The sequence below is a fragment of the Sander lucioperca genome, chromosome 7 (genome assembly GCF_008315115.2).
Source record: "Sander lucioperca isolate FBNREF2018 chromosome 7, SLUC_FBN_1.2, whole genome shotgun sequence".
NCBI classification, from domain to species: Eukaryota; Metazoa; Chordata; class Actinopteri; order Perciformes; family Percidae; genus Sander; species Sander lucioperca.
Window position 1 is genome coordinate 22,766,628 of NC_050179.1, and position 20,973 is coordinate 22,787,600.

At 45.0% G+C, this 20,973-nt stretch overlaps 2 protein-coding genes across 2 annotated transcripts in view; one reads left to right on the forward strand and one right to left on the reverse strand.

The window, feature by feature from the left end:
• nup160 (nucleoporin 160) overlaps positions 1 to 15,070 on the reverse strand; it is a 36,517-nt gene extending 21,447 nt beyond the window's left edge. Inside the window, exons 1-13 of the mRNA XM_031316243.2 lie at positions 14,910 to 15,070; positions 13,962 to 14,070; positions 13,224 to 13,434; positions 11,254 to 11,464; positions 9,460 to 9,650; positions 7,843 to 8,079; positions 7,514 to 7,611; positions 6,658 to 6,742; positions 6,090 to 6,158; positions 4,959 to 5,042; positions 3,980 to 4,150; positions 3,674 to 3,773; positions 2,765 to 2,930 (exon numbers count right to left, since the gene is read on the reverse strand). Of these exons, the coding sequence (XP_031172103.2) occupies positions 2,765 to 2,930; positions 3,674 to 3,773; positions 3,980 to 4,150; positions 4,959 to 5,042; positions 6,090 to 6,158; positions 6,658 to 6,742; positions 7,514 to 7,611; positions 7,843 to 8,079; positions 9,460 to 9,650; positions 11,254 to 11,464; positions 13,224 to 13,434; positions 13,962 to 14,070; positions 14,910 to 15,000 (1,823 nt within the window). The 5' untranslated portion in view covers positions 15,001 to 15,070. The remainder of the gene's footprint in view (positions 1 to 2,764; positions 2,931 to 3,673; positions 3,774 to 3,979; positions 4,151 to 4,958; positions 5,043 to 6,089; positions 6,159 to 6,657; positions 6,743 to 7,513; positions 7,612 to 7,842; positions 8,080 to 9,459; positions 9,651 to 11,253; positions 11,465 to 13,223; positions 13,435 to 13,961; positions 14,071 to 14,909) is intronic.
• Positions 15,071 to 17,330: 2,260 nt separating this feature from the next.
• LOC116061873 (gamma-crystallin M2-like) lies at positions 17,331 to 20,303 on the forward strand. The gene is made up of 3 exons (XM_031316242.2): positions 17,331 to 17,478; positions 18,487 to 18,729; positions 19,983 to 20,303. Exons 1-3 carry the CDS (start codon positions 17,449 to 17,451, stop codon positions 20,259 to 20,261), a joined length of 552 nt encoding a protein of 183 aa, XP_031172102.1. The 5' UTR covers positions 17,331 to 17,448; the 3' UTR covers positions 20,262 to 20,303.
• The last annotated feature ends 670 nt before the right edge of the window (positions 20,304 to 20,973 follow it).

The window sequence follows — 20,973 nt, forward strand, 5'->3', positions numbered from 1 at the left end:
AGCTGTGGTCTTAGGGTCTTAGGTGCCTCAAGGGGCGGTAACCCACGAACACCGTGGTGGACACCGGTGGTCAGGGAAGCCGTCCGACTGAAGAAGGAGTCTTTCCGGGATATGTTATCCCAGAGGACTCCGGAGGCAGTTGCAAGGTACCGAAGGGCCCGAAGGGCTGCAGCCTCTGCCGTGAAAGAGGCAAAGCAGCGGGTGTGGCAGAAGTTCGGAGAAGACATGGAGAAGGACTTTCGGTCGGCACCAAGGTGCTTCTGGAAAACCGTTTGCCACCTCAGGAGGGGGAAGCGGGGAACCATCCAAGCTGTGTACAGTAAGGATGGGACGCTGTTGACCTCAACTGAGGAGGTAATAGGGCGGTGGAAGGAGCACTTTGAGGAACTCCTAAATCCGACTAATACGCCCTCTATGGTAGTGGCAGAGCTGGAGGATGATGGGGGATTGTCGTCAATTTCCCTGGTGGAAGTTGCTGAGGTAGTTGAACAACTCCACAGTGGCAAAGCCCCAGGGATTGATGAGATCCGTCCAGAAATGCTTAAAGCTCTGGGTGTGGAGGGGCTGTCTTGGTTGACACGCCTCTTCAACACTGCGTGGAAGTCTGGGACAGTACCTAAGGAGTGGTAGACAGGGGTGGTCAGGGGCGGAGCTAGACTCTCAGTACAGTGGGGGCGGAGCTTCATCATGGGGCCCATTGCTACCAAGTCATTTTAAAATTGTAACTGTTAAAAACAAACGGTAAAATATCTGATGAATGCACGTTATGTGTCACTTGTTGAGCCAAGTAAGCCTATATGTAAAATAAAAGACAAGGAAAAGCCAGTCTGTCAGTTTGCCAGTCAAGCAGAAATGTTTCAGCACCACAGACAGCGACAGCTGATGGACAGCGATGGTGCTGAACAGGCCAAGTGCGCTCAGTGCCACGCTATATAACTGACATGGCACTAATGTATATATGTTTGATAAGAAGAGCTGGATTATCATAACGTGAGATCATATGCAGTAATTTGCTTCTGTCAGCTAATAATCTGCAATGTGTCACTTGGCAAGGCCCCCATTCTCGTCAAGTGACGCACGTTTGAGGGGCCCCTAATTGGCATGGGGCCCTGGGGCGGCTGCACCCAAGCACCCACGCTATCTCCGCTACTGGGGGTGGTGGTTCCCCTGTTCAAAAAGGGGGACCACAGGGTGTGTGCCAATTACAGGGGTATCACACTTCTCAGCCTCCCTGGTAAAGTCTACTCCACGGTGCTGGAAAGGAGGGTTCGGTCGATAGTCGAACCTCAGGTTGAAGAGGAACAATGCGGATTCCGTCCTGGTCGTGGAACAACGGACCAGATCCTTACTCTCGCAAGGATCCTGGAGGGAGCCTGGGAGTATGCCCAACCGGTCTACATGTGCTTTGTGGATCTGGAGAAGGCATATGACCGGGTCCCCCGGGAGATACTGTGGGAGGTGCTGCGGGAGTATGGGGTGAGGGGGTCCCTTCTCAGGGCCATCCAATCTCTGTATGACCAAAGCGAGAGCTGTGTCCGGGTTCTCGGCAGTAAGTCGGACTCGTTTCAGGTGAGAGTTGGCCTCCGCCAGGGCTGCGCTTTGTCACCAATCCTGTTTGTAGTATTTATGGACAGGATATCGAGGCGTAGTCGGGGTGGAGAGGGGTTGCAGTTCGGTGGGCTGGGGATCTCATCGCTGCTTTTTGCAGATGATGTGGTCCTGATGGCATCGTCGGCCTGTGACCTTCAGCACTCACTGGATCGGTTCGCAGCCGAGTGTGAAGCGGCTGGGATGAGGATCAGCACCTCTAAATCTGAGGCCATGGTTCTCAGCAGGAAACCGATGGAGTGCCTTCTCCAGGTAGGGAATGAGTCCTTACCCCAAGTGAAGGAGTTCAAGTACCTTGGAGTCTTGTTCGCGAGTGAAGGGACAATGGAGTGGGAGATTGGTCGGAGAATCGGCGCAGCGGGTGCGGTATTACATTCAATTTATCGCACTGTTGTGACGATCAGAGAGCTGAGCCAGAAGGCAAAGCTCTCAATCTACCGGTCAGTTTTCATTCCTACCCTCACCTATGGTCATGAAGGCTGGGTCATGACCGAAAGAACGAGATCCAGGGTACAAGCGGCCGAAATGGGTTTCCTCAGGAGGGTGGCTGGCGTCTCCCTTAGAGATAGGGTGAGAAGCACAGTCATCCGTGAGGAGCTCAGAGTAGAGCCGCTGCTCCTTCGCGTCGAAAGGAGCCAGTTGAGGTGGTTCAGGCATCTGGTAAGGATGCCCCCTGGGCGCCTCCCTAGGGAGGTGTTTCAGGCACGTCCAGCTGGGAGGAGGCCTCGGGGAAGACCCAGGACTAGGTGGAGGCACGTCTAGCTGGGAGGAGGTCTCGGGGAAGACCCAGGACTAGGTGGAGGCACGTCTAGCTGGGAGGAGGTCTCGGGGAAGACCCAGGACTAGGTGGAGGCACGTCCAACTGGGAGGCGGCCTCGGGGAAGACCCAAGACTAGGTGGAGGGATTATATCTCCAACCTGGCATGGGAACGCCTCGGGATCCCCCAGTCGGAGCTGGTTAACGTGGCTCAGGAAAGGGAAGTTTGGGGTCCCCTGCTGGAGCTGCTGCCCCCGCGACCAGATACCGGATAAGCGGATGAAGATGGATGGATGGATGGATGGATATATAATATAAATAAACAGATATATTCCCTCTCTTAGCTTAATAAAAGCTCATATATAAATATAATATTAATACGCGTTAGGGTAGACATACCTGTCGTTGGACAGCATGTTCTCCAGGACGAGTTCTGCTGCCCTCTCCGGTGACTGAAGGTGTTCCAGAGCTTTCTCCATCTCGTACGCCATCTCTCCAGAAACAGCATCACTGACCAGACGCAGGCACTGCACCAGCTGCAGGACGTCCCGCCCAACCTCAGGCTCTTGGAACACAACAACACACAAACCCTGTCAGCTGTCTGTCTAAATGGGTCAAACAATAAATTTCAAAAAGCTTGAGAAAAAAAGAACACAAAAAACATGTCAAAAAACGCAAAAAAACACGGCAAAAACGCAAAAAAAACACGGCAAAAACGCAAAAAAACACGTCAAAAACGCAAAAAAACACGTCAAAAACGCAAAAAAACACGGCAAAAACGCAAAAAAAACGTCAAAAAACCGCAACAAAAACACGTAAAAAACCCGCAACAAAAACATGTCAAAATACGCAAAAAAACATGTCAAAAAACACCAAAAAACATGTCAAAAAACACCAAAAAACATGTCAAAAAACACACAAAAAACATGTCAAAAAACACAAAAAAAACATGTCAAAAAAATGCAAAAAAAAAACGTCAAAAAACGCAAAAAAAAAAAAAAACGTCAAAAAACACGGCAAATACGCAAAAAAACCACGTAAAAAAACCGCAACAAAAACATGTCAAAATACGCAAAAAAACATGTCAAAAAAACATGTCAAAAAACACAAAAAAACATGTCAAAAAACACAAAAAAACATGTCAAAAAAACATGTCAAAAAACCCGCAAAAAAACATGTAAAAAAAAAAACACGTCAAAAAAACATGTCAAAAGCGCAGAAAAAAAGCTAAGTTGCAGTCTGCATCAGTTGGTTAAAGCTTAAAAGGTACAGCTAAAGTTCGGGTCAGTTGGTTAAAGGTGTAGTTACCATCGGTGAGCGGCGTCTCCTCCTCTGAGAACAGGTACTCATCATAGGACAGGTACAGGTGATCCACAGCAAAACAAGGCAGCAGGAACGACACAAAGCCCTGAAACACAAACACTCTCACTCACTAAGTCATCACAACATTATTTTATTAGTTTGGGCTCTAGTTGTCTGTTTCCACACCAGGACTCCATTTAACAACGTTGATTTCCTGATTCAAACTGATCTATGAAGAGTTAAGGAATAAGAGCCTAACCTTCTTCAGCAGACAGGCCATGTGGGTGAATATTTTCAGAATAAGAGCCTAACCTTCTTCAGCAGACAGGCCATGTGTGTGTTTGGGCTGACGGTGAGACCCAGCGGTTCTGACAGAGACTCCTGGTACTGCAGACAGCAGGCGTAGAACCGGGACCAGAACTCCACCTGCAGCTGGCGATAATCCTCCTGAGAAAACTCAAACTCTGTCACGCTGCTCTGCAGCTAAAAGAGGGGGAAGAAAGGAGGGAGAGAGACAGAAACATTACCATCTGCTCTGTCCTTGTTTAACAGACTGAAAGATTTTAAATCACAGCACAAAACAATCCCAAACTAAACAACGTTGTAGGGCTGAACGATTAACTGCATTTGGGATAATATCTCGATAACAACAATATTTCAAAGCAGAAGTCCACATCAACGTTTCTTATTGCAACAGGAAGAAAGAAAGGAGAGACGTGAGGAAACTGAAAGTAGAAAAAGAAAGAAAGAAAGGAGAGACGGGAGGAAACTGAAAGTAGAAAAAGAAAGGAAGAAAGGAGAGAGGGGAGGAAACAGAAAGTAGAAAAAGAAAGAAAGGAGAGAGGGGAGGAAACAGAAAGTAGAAAAAGAAAGAAAGAAAAAGACGGGAAAAAAAACATAAATAAAAGCCACAGTATTGTGTTTGTTTTAAAAGCACTGATGTGGTTTTTAGTTTGGTAGCCAGGTCTGACTGTAATGAAGCCACGGCCACCACTAACTGCACCAGCCCCGTCTGGTTGAACCTAATCTGACCCTTTAAGCTCTACAGCAGGGGGTCAAACTCCGTTTCACTACGGGCCACGCTGGACATGACGATCACAGTAAGGGCCGGACACGTTGACTTTATCGACATGCTTTAACAAAAAAAGTCAATTAACTTCGTATTACTGCATGTCTCATACAGCTTTCTCCCATACCGTTTGGTCGACATAAAACCCTAAAAACATACTTTAAACACCACAAGGGAATGATCAGACAGGGTGAATCTATATTTCACCAGCCAGTAAATTACCTCGGTCTCCACGGCAACCGTCACCTCCTTCTTCAGACTGTCCCAGGACAGATCAGAGATCCTCTCCGAGCCTCTGCGGAAGATCTGAAACACACCACACACACTTCTTCAGATACATCCAACTTTACCTGCAGCAGGTAGTTTCTCACCTGTAGAGCTTTAACTACAGCGTTAGTTTATCACCTGTAGAGCTTAAACTACGGCGTTAGTTTCTCACCTGTAGAGCTTTAACTACGGCGTTAGTTTATCACCTGTAGAGCTTTAACTACGGCGTTAGTTTATCACCTGTAGAGCTTTAACTACGGCGTTAGTTTATCACCTGTAGAGCTTTAACTACGGCGTTAGTTTATCACCTGTAGAGCTTTAACTACGGCGTTAGTTTATCACCTGTAGAGCTTTAACTACGGCGTTAGTTTATCACCTGTAGAGCTTTAACTACGGCGTTAGTTTATCACCTGTAGAGCTTTAACTACGGCGTTAGTTTCTCACCTGTAGAGCTTTAACTACGGCGTTAGTTTATCACCTGTAGAGCTTTAACTACGGCGTTAGTTTCTCACCTGTAGAGCATTAACTACGGCGTTAGTTTATCACCTGTAGAGCTTTAACTACAGCGTTAGTTTCTCACCTGTAGAGCTTTAACTACGGCGTTAGTTTCTCACCTGTAGAGCTTTAACTACGGCGTTAGTTTATCACCTGTAGAGCTTTAACTACGGCGTTAGTTTATCACCTGTAGAGCTTTAACTACGGCGTTAGTTTTCACCTGTAGCTTTAACTACGGCGTTAGTTTCTCACCTGTAGAGCTTTAACTACAGCGTTAGTTTCTCACCTGTAGAGCTTTAACTACGGCGTTAGTTTATCACCTGTAGAGCTTTAACTACAGCGTTAGTTTCTCACCTGTAGAGCTTTAACTACGGCGTTAGTTTATCACCTGTAGAGCATTAACTACGGCGTTAGTTTATCACCTGTAGAGCTTTAACACAGCGTTAGTTTATCACCTGTAGAGCTTTAACTACAGCGTTAGTTTATCACCTGTAGAGCTTTAACTACAGCGTTAGTTTCTCACCTGTAGAGCTTTAACTACAGCGTTAGTTTCTCACCTGTAGAGCTTTAACTACGGCGTTAGTTTCTCACCTGTAGAGCTTTAACGATGGCTGAAGCTGTGAAGCGGAGCGGAGAGAAGAGAACCTCCAGGTACGTTTCCTGTTAAAACACAAACACAGAAACAGAGCTTTATCTAAACAGTTTCTCTGTCAGTTATTAATCCAAACAACACACGTGTGTCTCTGTGTGTGTCTGTGTGTGTGTGTGTGTGTGTGTGTGTGTGTGTGTGTGTGTCTCGGTGTGTGTGTCAGTGTGTCTGTGTGTCTCGGTGTGTGTGAGTGTGTGTGTCTCGGTGTGTGTCAGTGTGTCTGTGTGTCTCGGTGTGTGTGTGTGTGTGTGTGTGTGTGTGTGTGTGTGTGTGTGTGTGTGTGTCTCGGTGTGTGTGTCAGTGTGTCTGTGTGTCTCGGTGTGTGTGTGTGTGTGTGTGTGTCTGTGTGTGTGTGTGTGTGAGTGACACCTGTATTTATGTTTGTACATTGGTTCCTGTATGTATTTTTGTATAGTTGTTATTGTATTCTCCTCTATTTATTATTTCTTGTATATTGTGTATTTGTATCTTATAGTCAGAGGGTCGGGGGTTCAGAGGATCAGGTCTTACTCTGGGGTCCTGGTCTGCTCCGATGTGAACTTCTTCTTCAGGCGGAGGCTGAACAAACACCTGGTTCCACTGGCCCGCTGAGTTACTGCAACACAGATCAGAATCAGGATCAGGACCATAATCAGGATCAGGATCAAGATCAGGACCAGGACCATAATCAGGATCAGGATCAAGATCAGGATCAGGACCAGGACCATAATCAGGATCAGGATCAAGATCAGGATCAGGACCATAATCAGGATCAAGATCAGGATCATAATCAGAATCAGGATCAGGATCAGAATCAAAGGTCAAAGGTTGGCACGTTCTGCTACTCATTCTGATCCAATCAGCTGAGAGATGTCTCCACACACTACACATCTCCGTATACTGATACTACACACACTACACATCTCCGTATACTGATACTACACACACTACACATCTCCGTATACTGATACTACACACACTACACATCTCCGTATACTGATACTACACACACTACACATCTCCGTATACTGATACTACACACACTACACATCTCCGTATACTGAGACTATACATCTCCGTATACTGAGACTACACATCTCCGTATACTGATACTACACTGCTACCTTAGAATACTTCCTGGGGGCGTCAAACACTACAAAACTAACAGACGTCAGGAAAACCGACAAAAACATTAAATGTTTTATTTTATTTTAAAACTGCGCCAAAAATGTCGAAAAAAGAAGTCCAAGACGTTTAGGCGCCAGAACTCCCCTCTGCCGCTGGCAGGAAGTCGTCTTGTCAGGACAAAACTCAGCTTGAACCTTTAATTCCTAAAGTAAGAGACAGAACAGGAAGTGGATGTAAAAGCTGTAATGGTGAGACTCACTCCTCAAAGTTGATGTATTTGACGACAGCGGCGTTGGATTCGTCCACCCAGACGCCCCAGATGTCTGTCGGGGTCAGAGAGAAATCCACCAGAGTCTCCTGCTGACAAACAGGAGACATTAACAGTCAAACGGTTTCTCTCATAAACACGAGTCAGAGCCGGCCTGGTCCCGGGGCGAGCGCTGGTTGGAAAGGATCACGTTGGTCAGATATTTTCAGGAAAATCATAGAATTGATTCAGTAAATCCTTGGTGATAATCTGATCAGATATTTGATATTGAATGTGTTGTTATGTTGAGGTGTTTTTAGGATAAGAAGTGACATCACTACCTGTGTGGTGAAGAGGGAGGAGATGTGTTCGAGGCTGTAGCGCTGGTTGCCGGCGGCGACCAGCTGCAGCACGGTGAACTGTCCCCTCTGAGGGACGGCGAGGTAGACGCAGAGACACAGACCCGTGTTCGGGGAGAAGGCCAGGCGCAGACGGTGGCCGTTACCAGGGTTACGCTTCACGCCTTTACAGGCCGGCATGTAGTCCAACATGTCGGCCTCCAGCACACAGGCCTGCTCCTAAACACACACACACACACACACACACACACACACACACACACACACACACACACACACACACACAGAGAGAGAGAGAGAGACACACACACACACACACACACACACACACACAGAGAGAGAGACACACACACACACACACATAGAGAGAGAGAGAGACACACACACACAGAGACACACACACACACACACACACAGAGAGAGACACACACACACACACACACACACACACACACACACACACACACACACACACACACACACACAGAGAGAGAGAGACACACACACACACAGAGAGAGACACACACACACACAGAGAGAGACACACACACACAGAGAGAGACACACACACACAGAGAGAGAGACACACACACACACACACACACACACACACACACACACACACACACACACACACACACACACACAGAGAGACACACACACACACACACACACACACACACACAGAGACACACACACACACACACAGACACACACACACACAACTTATAACGCTGCAGTAACAAGGATCACGAGAGGCCGATTACAGTACTCAGAATATCAACACGCAGCCATCAATCACATCAAGGACTCCACAAAACACAATAAAGTCATGGTAAAATCTTCAGCGTCTGCTTCACGTCAGACGGTCCAGTTCTGAGTCGGTGCTCTGGTTTCAGACGTTAAGCCAGCTGTCAAACATTTGGGGGGCGTCTGACTGCAATGATTAGCAGTAGAGGTGTGAATCTTCACTGATCTCCTGATTTGATTATGATTATCATGTCAGTGATCCGATATCTCGATGCATCACGACGCATCAAATACATGTTTCTAGTAAAGCCATGTAGGGTATTTAATTCATAGCTTTTCAAGCTTCAACAACCAAACATTCTGCAGAGCTCTGATACTAAATAAACTGGAAACTACAGCACTGAGCACACGGCACAAAAACAAACAAACAAAAAGGTTGTTAGGCCTACATTAAATAGTAAACCGAAATAATTGATTATGGCCCGGCCGATTATCGATGCAGCATCGTCCACGGTTCCATGCATCGATTATTTGATTAATTTCAACACCTCTAATTAGCAGTGTTGTTCAAATGATCTTTTCCTCTTCATCAGGTATTTTAGTCAAACCCAGAGGAGCTACCATTTCTCCCGTAGAAGTCAAGTCTTCTTCAACTTTAAAGAGTTTTACACCTTGCTGGTTTGCTCTGGCTTCAGGTTAACAGTACTTCAGAGAACCTAAGACTTCTTAAGGCCTGAACTTGGATTCAAACTTTTAGACTATTTTAGACTTGTTGAGAGTGCAGAAGCCCTGTGGAGAACCGGTATGTGCCGGTCTGAAGTACGTGTGCAGCTCGGTGGAGTTTCTCACCGTGAAGGACCACATGCGCAGCTTGTGGTCCTGACACAAAGCGAAGATGAAGCAGTCTTCCTCCAGCTCTCTGACAGCCAGACTGAGAGCTCGGTCAGACGGACTCTGATCCCCACGGATCGCTGTCGGCATCCATCCAGAAAACCTCCGCATCATGGAGCTCCTCTTCAGCTCCACCACCGACACACTGCCTGAACACAGAGAGAGAGAGACACACACACACACAGAAACACACACGCACACACACACACACACACACACACACACACACAGAGACAGAGAGACACACACAGAGACAGACACACACACAGAAACACACACACACACACAGAGGCACAGAGACAGAAAGACAGGTTTTACTGGTTATACAGTATAAAATATATAAAGAGAACAGGACAACTTTTCTCTCTTTTGTGATTCGTTCCGTTTTAGATTTTAGGGTTTGTCACGTAGTGGACCCGTGGTACGCTCCGTAGGGTTTGTCACGTTGGTACGCTCCGTAGGGTTTGTCACGTTGGTACGCTCCGTAGGGTTTGTCACGTTGGTACGCTCCGTAGGGTTTGTCACGTAGTGGCCCCGTGGTACGCTCCGTAGGGTTTGTCACGTTGGTACGCTCCGTAGGGTTTGTCACGTTGGTACGCTCCGTAGGGTTTGTCACGTTGGTACGCTCCGTAGGGTTTGTCACGTAGTGGCCCCGTGGTACGCTCCGTAGGGTTTGTCACGTTGGTACGCTCCTAGGGTTTGTACGTGTGCCCCGTGGTACGCTCCTAGGGTTTGTCACGTTGGTACGCTCCGTAGGGTTTGTCACGTTGGTACGCTCCGTAGGGTTTGTCACGTTGGTACGCTCCGTAGGGTTTGTCACGTTGGTACGCTCCGTAGGGTTTGTCACGTTGGTACGCTCCGTAGGGTTTGTCACGTTGGTACGCTCCGTAGGGTTTGTCACGTTGGTACGCTCCGTAGGGTTTGTCACGTTGGTACGCTCCGTAGGGTTTGTCACGTAGTGGTGCTAAAATATACAATGACTGAGGAAGCAGTGACGAGTCCATAGCAACCAGTGGTGAACTGGTGATTTCCCAGTGTCCTTTGCTGAATGGTCTCAATGTTTTGTCATTTTATTTCATGTGAATACTACTTTACTAGAGAAGTAACTTAGTATTTGAAGTAATGCAGGAAGTGTGCATTTAGTTTCCATGCTTATTGTATTTTCACAACTATGTTACTGAGTAAATCTAGTGAAATGGCCCCCACACCATGACAGAGGAGTGTGATGTGTAAAATGAGAATGCAGAGGTTAACTCCTGTACGTCATGGCTGTAAAAATCAAATGGCATCTGTATATCTTTGCTAAGCGCAAGCTAGCACATAAGGGGAGGGTCATGCTTCTTTTTCATATCATTTTGGAGGGTCATAGAAGAATTAATACTGGCGAGGGGAGGGTCACGTCTTTTTACCCTAAAAGGTCCCAAACTCCTCCAGTGGCCCCTTAAATAAATAATGAACAGTCCCTTACATGGTAAAATTTATTTCATTTGTGCCCCCCCAAAAATAATGGCATGCCCGTCCGTGAATTTGTGTCTGGAGCCGGGTCTGATTTAGACATTAGCTGGTGGGTACCTTGAGATTTAGACATTAGCTGGTGGGTACCTTGAGATTTAGACATTAGCTGGTGGGTACCTTGAGATTTAGACATTAGCTGGTGGGTACCTTGAGATTTAGACATTAGCCGTTGGGTACCTTGAGATTTAGACATTAGCTGGTGCGTACCTTGCGATTTAGACATTAGCTGGTGGGTACCTTGCGTGCCGTGCGGCGGCAGGGAGAGCACCACGATGCCTCCGGCCGGGGCAGCCAGAGCATAGTGAGCCTCTCCAGACTGACTGAGCCAGGCCGTGCCGGTGCTGGGACTCAGCGAGCCAGGGATGACGGCGCTGTGAGCGGCGTCCTGCAGACTTAGCTTCCCCACGTCAGTGAAGACGGACTGCATGTGCAGCTCTGTCACCAGATCCTGGAACAAAAAAAACAGAACTTTCTAGAGGTTGCGTTGTATCTTTGGCCAGGTCATCATCAAAACAGAGAATTAGTTCAGTCATGATTTTGTCCATGTTGATATTAGCTGCTTTATTTACATTTATTAAACACGTTGCATTGTTTATCTGTGTGGCTTAACAGCTCCGCGTCTCCTCCATAGACATATATAATATATATAATATATATCTCCTCCCATCTCCTCCATAGACATATATAATATATAATATATATCTCCTCCCGTCTCCTCCAGTCATATATAATATATATCTCCTCCCATCTCCTCCATAGACATATATAATATATATAATATATATCTCCTCCCGTCTCCTCCATATATATATATCTCCCGTCTCCATAGACATATATATAATATATATCTCCTCCCATCTCCTCCATAGACATATATAATATATATCTCCTCCCATCTCCTCCATAGACATATATAATATATAATATATATCTCCTCCCGTCTCCTCCAGTCATATATAATATATATCTCCTCCCATCTCCTCCATAGACATATATAATATATATAATATATATCTCCTCCCATCTCCTCCATAGACATATATAATATATATAATATATATCTCCTCCCGTCTCCTCCATAGACATATATAATATATAATATATATCTCCTCCCATCTCCTCCATAGACACATATAATATATATAATATATATCTCCTCCCATCTCCTCCATAGACATATATAATATATATCTCCTCCCATCTCCTCCATAGACATATATAATATATATAATATATATCTCCTCCCGTCTCCTCCAGTCATATATAATATATATAATATATATCTCCTCCCGTCTCCTCCATAGACATATATAATATATATAATATATATCTCCTCCCATCTCCTCCATAGACATATATAATATATATAATATATATCTCCTCCCGTCTCCTCCATAGACATATATAATATATATCTCCTCCCATCTCCTCCATAGACATATATAATATATATCTCCTCCCATCTCCTCCATAGACATATATAATATATATATCTCCTCCCGTCTCCTCCATAGACATATATAATATATATCTCCTCCCGTCTCCTCCATAGACATATATAATATATATCTCCTCCCATCTCCTCCATAGACATATATAATATATAATATATATCTCCTCCCGTCTCCTCCATAGACATATATAATATATATAATATATATCTCCTCCCGTCTCTCTTGTCATCTATTCTTGCCCAGCGTCATTTGTTTTAACTCCTTTCTCAACTGAAGCTGTATCTACATGCTCCAAGTTTGATCAGCTTTGCCTCCACTTTTTTAGCCGCTTTACCACGGAGACCACACCGGCACCGCACTCTCGAGTTTCGGCAAAGACCCGCCCTGCTTTGCATCGGATTGGCTAGAACTGGTTTCATTGGTAGGTGGAAGTTTGATGATTGGTTAAATCCAGCGCATCAAAACAGATCCCATGTGGACTTTTTAATTTATTTATTTCCCTAAATAGTCAGACGCACCAGGCCGAGTACTTCAGCCCTGCGTTAGTTACAGCTGGTTCCTCTCATATGATTGGTTCTTCTTCTGGGGTCTTCAGATGTCTGCAGATTTTCAACAAATTAAAAACCTAAAAACTTAAATGTTAACACATCTCCAACTCAAACTGAAAAACTGTCTAAAGTCTGCAGATTTTCATCTCACCGCTGCAAACTGTAAAACCCTCCACAGACTGAGTTTGGGTTAATGTTTACTCACGCTGCGGTACATGCGTGAGGGGTGGGGCAGCAGCAGCCTGTGGACGCTCTGATTGGTGGAGACGAGGATGACCACATTGTTGAGTGTCTCCTGGATGTGGACTCCTCCGGGCAGAACGCTGCACTGACTCAGCCGCAGTCTCACCGCGTTGTTCAGCAGGTTGGTGTCCAGAGACTGCTCCAGCAGCTGCACCGAGTCCCCAGACGTACACCTACACACAGACAGACAGGCAGGCAGGCAGGCAGGCAGACAGGCAGGCAGGCAGACAGACAGACAGGCAGGCAGGCAGGCAGGCAGGCAGACAGGCAGACAGATACACACACAGACAGGCAGGCAGACAGACAGACAGACAGACAGGCAGGCAGGCAGACAGATACACACACAGACAGACAGGCAGGCAGGCAGGCAGGCAGACAGGCAGACAGGCAGATACACACACAGGCAGACAGACAGAAGGGCAGGCAGGCAGGCAGACAGACAGACAGATACACACACACACACAGACAGGCAGGCAGACAGACAGGTAGGCATGCAGATACACACACAGGCAGACAGACAGACAGAAGGGCAGGCAGGCAGAAAGACAGACAGATTTTAAATGCAGTTTAGTCATAATGTGATAAATGTTGACAGTAAAGAGAAAGTCTTTTGACGTTAGTGGACTCCATTTCTTTCTAGTATTATATATATATATATATATATATGAGTATAGTAGTATTAAAGGAGGACGGGACTGACCAGTGAATGAATCTGTTGCTGGTGACAGACAGCAGCTTCCCACTCTCGCCATAATGAAACGCTCCGGCGCTGTCGGGAAACTTCACGCCACCAGGGAGAGCACTCACACCTGCACACACACAACACACACATTATGATCACGTGCACACACAAAACACACACATTATGATCACCTGCACAGACAACACACACATTATGATCACCTGCATACACACAACACACACATTATGATCACCTGCACACACAAAACACACACATTATGATCACCTGCACACACACATTATGATCACCTGCACACACACAACACACACATTATGATGTTCCACTAGTCACAAAACACACTGTAACGTGTGTCACACACACACACACACAGAGAGAGAGAGAGAGAGAGAGAGAGAGAGAGAGAGAGAGAGAGACACACACACACACACACACTCCCAGAGGAAGAGTTGTGGACAGACATACCAGAATAGTCAGATCATTTAACGTTAACTTGTAATTATTAGTATTTTAGACATTAAACGATCTGATTCTTCCTCCACTACATTACTCTGACAGCTTTAGTTACTAGTTACTTTAGTTACTAGTTACTTTACACATTCAGATGTCTGCACACTAAACACATGTAGTATAACATCTGATGTTTGATTCTAAATGCAACAGAGGTTTTACTGTAACAGAGTATTTCTACAGTGTGGTATTAGAACTTGTACTGCAGTAAAGTACTCTGAATACTTCTTGCACCACTGGAAGTTTTAATGACAGCATTAGCATTAGCAGCTCCATTAGCTTCATTAGCTAAACACCGCTAACGTCAAACAGCGTGCTAGCGGCGCTAGCTGTTGTTAGCTTGTGTGCTAACCACAGAGCGTATAAGACATGATAAATATAATAAATATAAAGCAGGGAACACGGAGAGAAGAGCGCTGTAGCGGGAGGATCTCTTACCGAGGTCTACGGTAACTTCTCTGAACCTGTGCAGAGTTTCCCTCTCGAACCCGCAGATCTCTATGAAGCTGCGCTCTAGCACCGCCGCCATCTTGCCCGTCTTCACCGTCTTCCCCGCTGCATGCGGCTCTGACGTCAGCGGGAGAAGAGGAGAAGGCCGCGCGCTGCCCGTTCAAACATTTAAAGAGACAGGACCCACCTGTTACCCGCCAGTATGTTCCGACCCATAGACTAATAATATACATAATAATATACAGTCTATATGTTCCGACCCATAGACTAATAATATACATAATAATATACAGTCTATATGTTCAGACCCAAATATGACAATTGTCCAGCTTGTATTTACGTTCATAAAAGTGCTCGTTTTGCCGCTGACCGGCTCAGATTAATATTCTAAGTGTGTGACAACATTATGGAAAGGATTTCTAAGGAGGTCGACCTTTCTGTTAAAGAGTAAGATCCTTTTTTTAAACATAAAAAGTCCGCGAATTTGCGTTCGCTAACCCCACCAGACTCCATGTAAATAAACCGCAATTTTAGCATCGTAAATATGGACATTCTAGAACATCTCTGAGCTCTGAGCAGCGCTCGCTCTGGCTGTCTCGAGCCTGTGAGTGTAGGGTGCACGACTATACGTTTGGTCAAAGTTTTCTTTCTTTCATTCCAATTTCGGGTCTGTCAGTCACAGTGAAAACCGGGGACATTTCCGGGGACAGCTCCAGCCGGGGACAGGTCACCGAAACCGGGGACGTCTGGTCACCCTACTTTAACAGCGAATAACTCATACCTGCCAACACTCCTGTTTTTCCCGGGTTTCTCATGTTTTTCAGCCCTCTCTCCCGGACCCCTCCCGGTTTGTTATTTCTCACGGGAAACTCACGTAATTTACAAAACTCCTTTATAAATAATCAGACCAATATCTTGGTCTAATGTTGACCAGTTGCCAGATCTTGTATGAAACACATCCTATTCACGCAATCCACACACCATATACAATGTTTAACCCGTTTGTCACCTCAACCTGGCAACCTGTAACCCTCAACATGTAACCCTCAACCTGGCAACCTATTACCCTCAGCCTGGCAACCTATAACCCAGTTGATCTCTGCACAAGCTTCGCAGAAAGTTGAGACCCGAAACTGCCAAGGAAATGGCAGGGGAAGGTGGTGTAAATGTCAACAGTGTTGGGCGCATCGTACCATCATATCAACAACCTCCACGCTTTTTGTAAGGTCGCATTGATTTTAATGGCGCGCACGGCAGGAAAAATGACATTACTCAGCACATTAAAACACTTACAGTACACTCAACAGTAAAGTATGGATTATCAGAATAGCTTATTAAAGGTTCAGAGGATGTAAATATACCTAATTATCCGTGTTTTGGATGAACAAGTCTGTTAACTTAAAGCTAGTTTAGTTTCTGTCTCCCCTGTACTGTCGGAGCATCCACACCATCCAAACACATATCTCCTGTACATTATCCGTTGATCTTACAGTATATCTAGTCGTTTCATTATTTCACCTTTCATCTAACAAAGCTCTCCAGCTTTTAAACTAGGTGAGACGGTAGGAACGTAGAAAATAACATGTTCCCAAACGTCTCTTAACCAGCAACAGCTTGTTGTTCCCGTGTTTCTGTTTCTGTCAATAAATAGATAATAAATAGATAATAATCTATTTAAAAACACTCATTAACTGGAATATGAACACATGAATATAAATCAAAGACTCAGAACTTCATGTCTAACAACTTTAGGGGTTATTTTTTAGAGGTTTTTTATGTTTTTTTTAATATTTTTGTATTCTTTTTTACGCTCTTTGAGAGTAAATTCTTTTAGCTTTTTGACATTTTCATCGGTCGCTGTTGAAGCTTTTTTTAGATGTTTTTGTTGTTTTTGTCATGTGATGCTTAACCTCCGCAACCCTAACGCGGCCTGCAGTCAGGTGTGTGTGTGTGTGTGTGTGTGTGTGTGTGTGTGCGTGTGTGTTTGTGTGTGTGTGTGTGCATGCTTGTGTGTATGTGTCTCTGCGTGCAGCCTGCAGTCAGGTGTGTGTGTGTGTGTGTGTGTGTGTGTGTGTGTGTGTGTGTGTGTGTGTGTGTGAGAGTGTGCGTGCATGCGCATGTGTGTGTGTGTGTGTGTGTGTGCGTGTGTGCAGATCGTTTAATGTCCAACATACTAATAATTGCAAGTTAACGTTAAATGATCTGAATGTATTCTGGGTTCTCTGTGTTCACAACTCTTCCTCTGGGAGTGTGTGTGTGTGTGTGTGTGTGTGTGTGTGTGTGTAGTTCGGGGGTTAACAGCGTTAACAAAGTGCTGCATGTTGTTGGTGAAAGCCGCGGCTGAAGGCCTCTCGTCTTTGTTAACCCTTTCAAAAAGGCGGCTTTGTGTGTGGAGTGCTGACTCAGCGCTCTGACACACAAAGCAGCGAGTCATGCTCAGGTGTATAAAAGCTGCGAGCTCACTCAGGTGTGCAGGCAGTCAACCTCCGTCAGCGCACAGCAGCAAGACAACCACACAACCGCCAATATGTCCGCCACCGACAACATGATGAGCAGGGTAAGTCCCAGCATGCATCACTTCTCCCAAACCTGCGTGAGTATCAAAGACAGATTATCACAACAAACTCTCTACGCCTGACAGCAACAAGAATCAGGACAGAATATCACTTTAGGGTTCATTACACTTGTTAAAATCACTTAAAATAACCTCACCAAACCCACCAGACTCCATGTAAATAATCAGGACTTTTAGCGTGTATAGAGCCAGCATATCTCCACATGTAAATGGGTGAATTAAGGGTTTATTTCAACCAAACCAGAGTGGTGATTGTTGGAACAGTGGAAAGATGAACCAAGACGGCTTTTGATAGTTTTATTTAGTTTCTGTCCACTTTGTTTTACCATGATAAAAGTCCTGATTATTTACATGGAGTCTGGTGGGTTTGGTGATGGTGATTTCGGGGCTGTTTCATGTTAAACTAAAAGGATCTTACTCTTTAACTAAAAGGTCTATCTCTGTAGGGATCCATCCCATAATGTTGTCAGACATTTAGAATAATAATCTGAGCCTGTCAATCTTTTAGTGGACGCTAACTGATATGCCTCATAATCCTAACTATAATAAACATGTTGTCTGTTGATAAGACATTGTGACTCAGACTCCATCATCCAGTCTGATCGGATATCTTAATCAGACGTTTTAGTTATAGAGAATCTTTGTCTAACTGATTTTGTCAAGGTTCTTGTCGTTTTGCATGAGATTGTTGTTAAAAGAAGTTATTATTGCCCAGATACATTGTAAGAAAAAAATCAGTAGAAAAACAGATAATGTCCTGGCAGAAAATTAATATTTCTGTCAATCCAAATACGGAAAATTCTCTAAATTTATAGTACATCCTCTGTAGGACATTAAAGGACATTTCTGCTCAAATACGGAAAAACACCTGTGACAATTCATTACAGAAAATTCCTTCCTATTAACTGTGTTATCCCGTATTTCTACAGACTTTTCTAACAGTGTTTGAAACGCCTCCTGTGATGCCGTTCTCTCTAACTGTGTGTTCAGGTCATCTTCTACGAGGACAGGAACTTCCAGGGTCGTTCTTACGAGTGCAGCAGCGACTTCGCCGACATGTCCTCCTACCTGAGCAGGTGTCACTCCTGCAGGGTGGAGAGAGGCTGCTTCATGGTCTACGACCGAACCAACTTCATGGGCAACCAGTACTTCCTGAAGAGGGGCGAGTACGCCGACTACCAGAGCATGATGGGAATGAGCGACTGCATCAGGTCCTGCCGCATGATCCCCATGGTAACCACACAAACCATCACCGCACACACAACGCTCACATCTTTATTTCATTTCATTTATTTAACAACAAACTCAGAAACCCTGAAACTCAGGCTACAACTCCACTGCTATGTTTTGGTTTAAAATACGTTTCCCCCCTCTCATTCCCCCTGCTCTGGCGTTTCCCCCTCTCATTCCCCCTGCTCTGGCGTTTAGCCCTCTCATTCCCCCTGCTCTGGCGTTTCCCCCTCTCATTCCCCCTGCTCTGGCGTTTAGCCCTCTCATTCCCCCTGCTCTGGCGTTTCCCCCTCTCATTCCCCCTGCTCTGGCATTTAGCCCTCTCATTCCCCCTGCTCTGGTGTTTCCCCCTCTCATTCCCCCTGCTCTGGCGTTTCCCCCTCTCATTCCCCCTGCTCTGGCGTTTCCCCCTCTCATTCCCCCTGCTCTGGCGTTTAGCCCTCTCATTCCCCCTGCTCTGGTGTTCCCCCTCTCATTCCCCCTGCTCTGGCGTTTAGCCCTCTCATTCCCCCTGCTCTGGTGTTCCCCCTCTCATTCCCCCTGCTCTGGTGTTCCCCCTCTCATTCCCCCTGCTCTGGCGTTTAGCCCTCTCATTCCCCCTGCTCTGGTGTTCCCCCTCTCATTCCCCCTGCTCTGGTGTTTCCCCCTCTGCTCTAGCGTTTTGGTTTAAAAAGGAATATCTTTGCTACGTTTCTTTTCCTTTGTCTCTATAGTCACATAACAGTTTATGCATTCATGTGACATTCCTGCAGCATATCCTGATAGCCCAGGTTCTCCTGAAATAAATAATGTATATAACTTGATTGTGCATCACAGGGTTGAGATTATATTACTACACAAGGAGACCAGGTGAACCAAAGATTAGACAAAATGGCTTAGACCTCAAACCGTTTAACATGTTGCGATATTCTGCGATTATTGAAATTTACCTTTTTTCAACTTCAAATTATGTCCTAAAAGAAAAAACTTTGTCAACATCTTTTTTGTCTTAAAATATACATTTCTTTGTTTGTTCATCTCACTTTTGAGTTTATTATTCTAGTACCAAAGAGTTATATTCTCATGTGAAATTTATATAATAAAACACGGATACTTCACATCTGTATATTGATAGTATCGCCAGGGAAAATGCTGTGATGCTACGCTGTATCAATGTTTCCCCCACCCCTAGTTTTTACCTAAACTCAGTGAAGAGAGCAGCGCAGGCGTTGTAACGTTATGCTGACGACTGATGATTGTTTGTGGATGTTTTTCAGTACCGCGGCTCCTACAGAATGAGGATCTATGAGAGGGAGAACTTCGGGGGCCAGATGCATGAGCTGATGGACGACTGCGACAACGTCATGGACCGTTACCGCATGTCCAACTGCATGTCCTGCCACGTGATGGACGGCCACTGGCTGATGTACGAGCAGCCAATGTACAGAGGCAGGATGATGTACATGAGGCCCGGAGAGTACAGGAACTTCAGCAACATGGGCATGAGCGGCATGAAGTGGATGAGCATGAGGCGCATCAGGGACGACTACTACTAAACTCTAACACCATATCAATAAAGCTATCTTTGACCTAACACAGTTTACTGTCTCGTCTGTTAATCTGAAGGTGATTTTATTTCCTCAGGAAAAGCTAAAACTGATATTTAATGTCATTATTTGGTATCAATAAAACACTGAGTTGGTGTAGAGACAAATACACCAACACATTTGTATGATATTTTAAGAAAGTACAACTGCTGACCCTTTAAGTGACAATTAAGTTTAGCCAAGAAAAGATCAACAGTAAAGTTTAGCTGATAAAAGAAGTCTAGCAGTCTTTGCAGTTACATTTAGCCATAATAAAGACAGATAAACACCAAAGTAAAGACAAAAAGAAAGACATGCAATGATTTTATTTCCTCAGGAAGGTGAAAACATATAATTTAGATTGATGTTCATCATTAACTCTTACTTCTAAACACTGTCAACACCAGAGAAACAATAAAGTTTGACTTTCAGTTTCACTCAAGTGTATGTTTCATTATTCGGTTAGATCTGAGCAGTAACTACCTGCACTGTAACGTTACTGATGAATTTATCATTAATTCAGTCATTAATCAATCTTAAACTCCAAAGTTGTGGCAGAAATAAACGTGTTGTAAACAAATATTTTGAAAAGTAAAGTTGGAATATTTTAACGAGGATAGGCCGGACCTCTGTGTTTAACAATATATCTTTATAGAAAAAGTTGGAACATTTTGTAGATAAA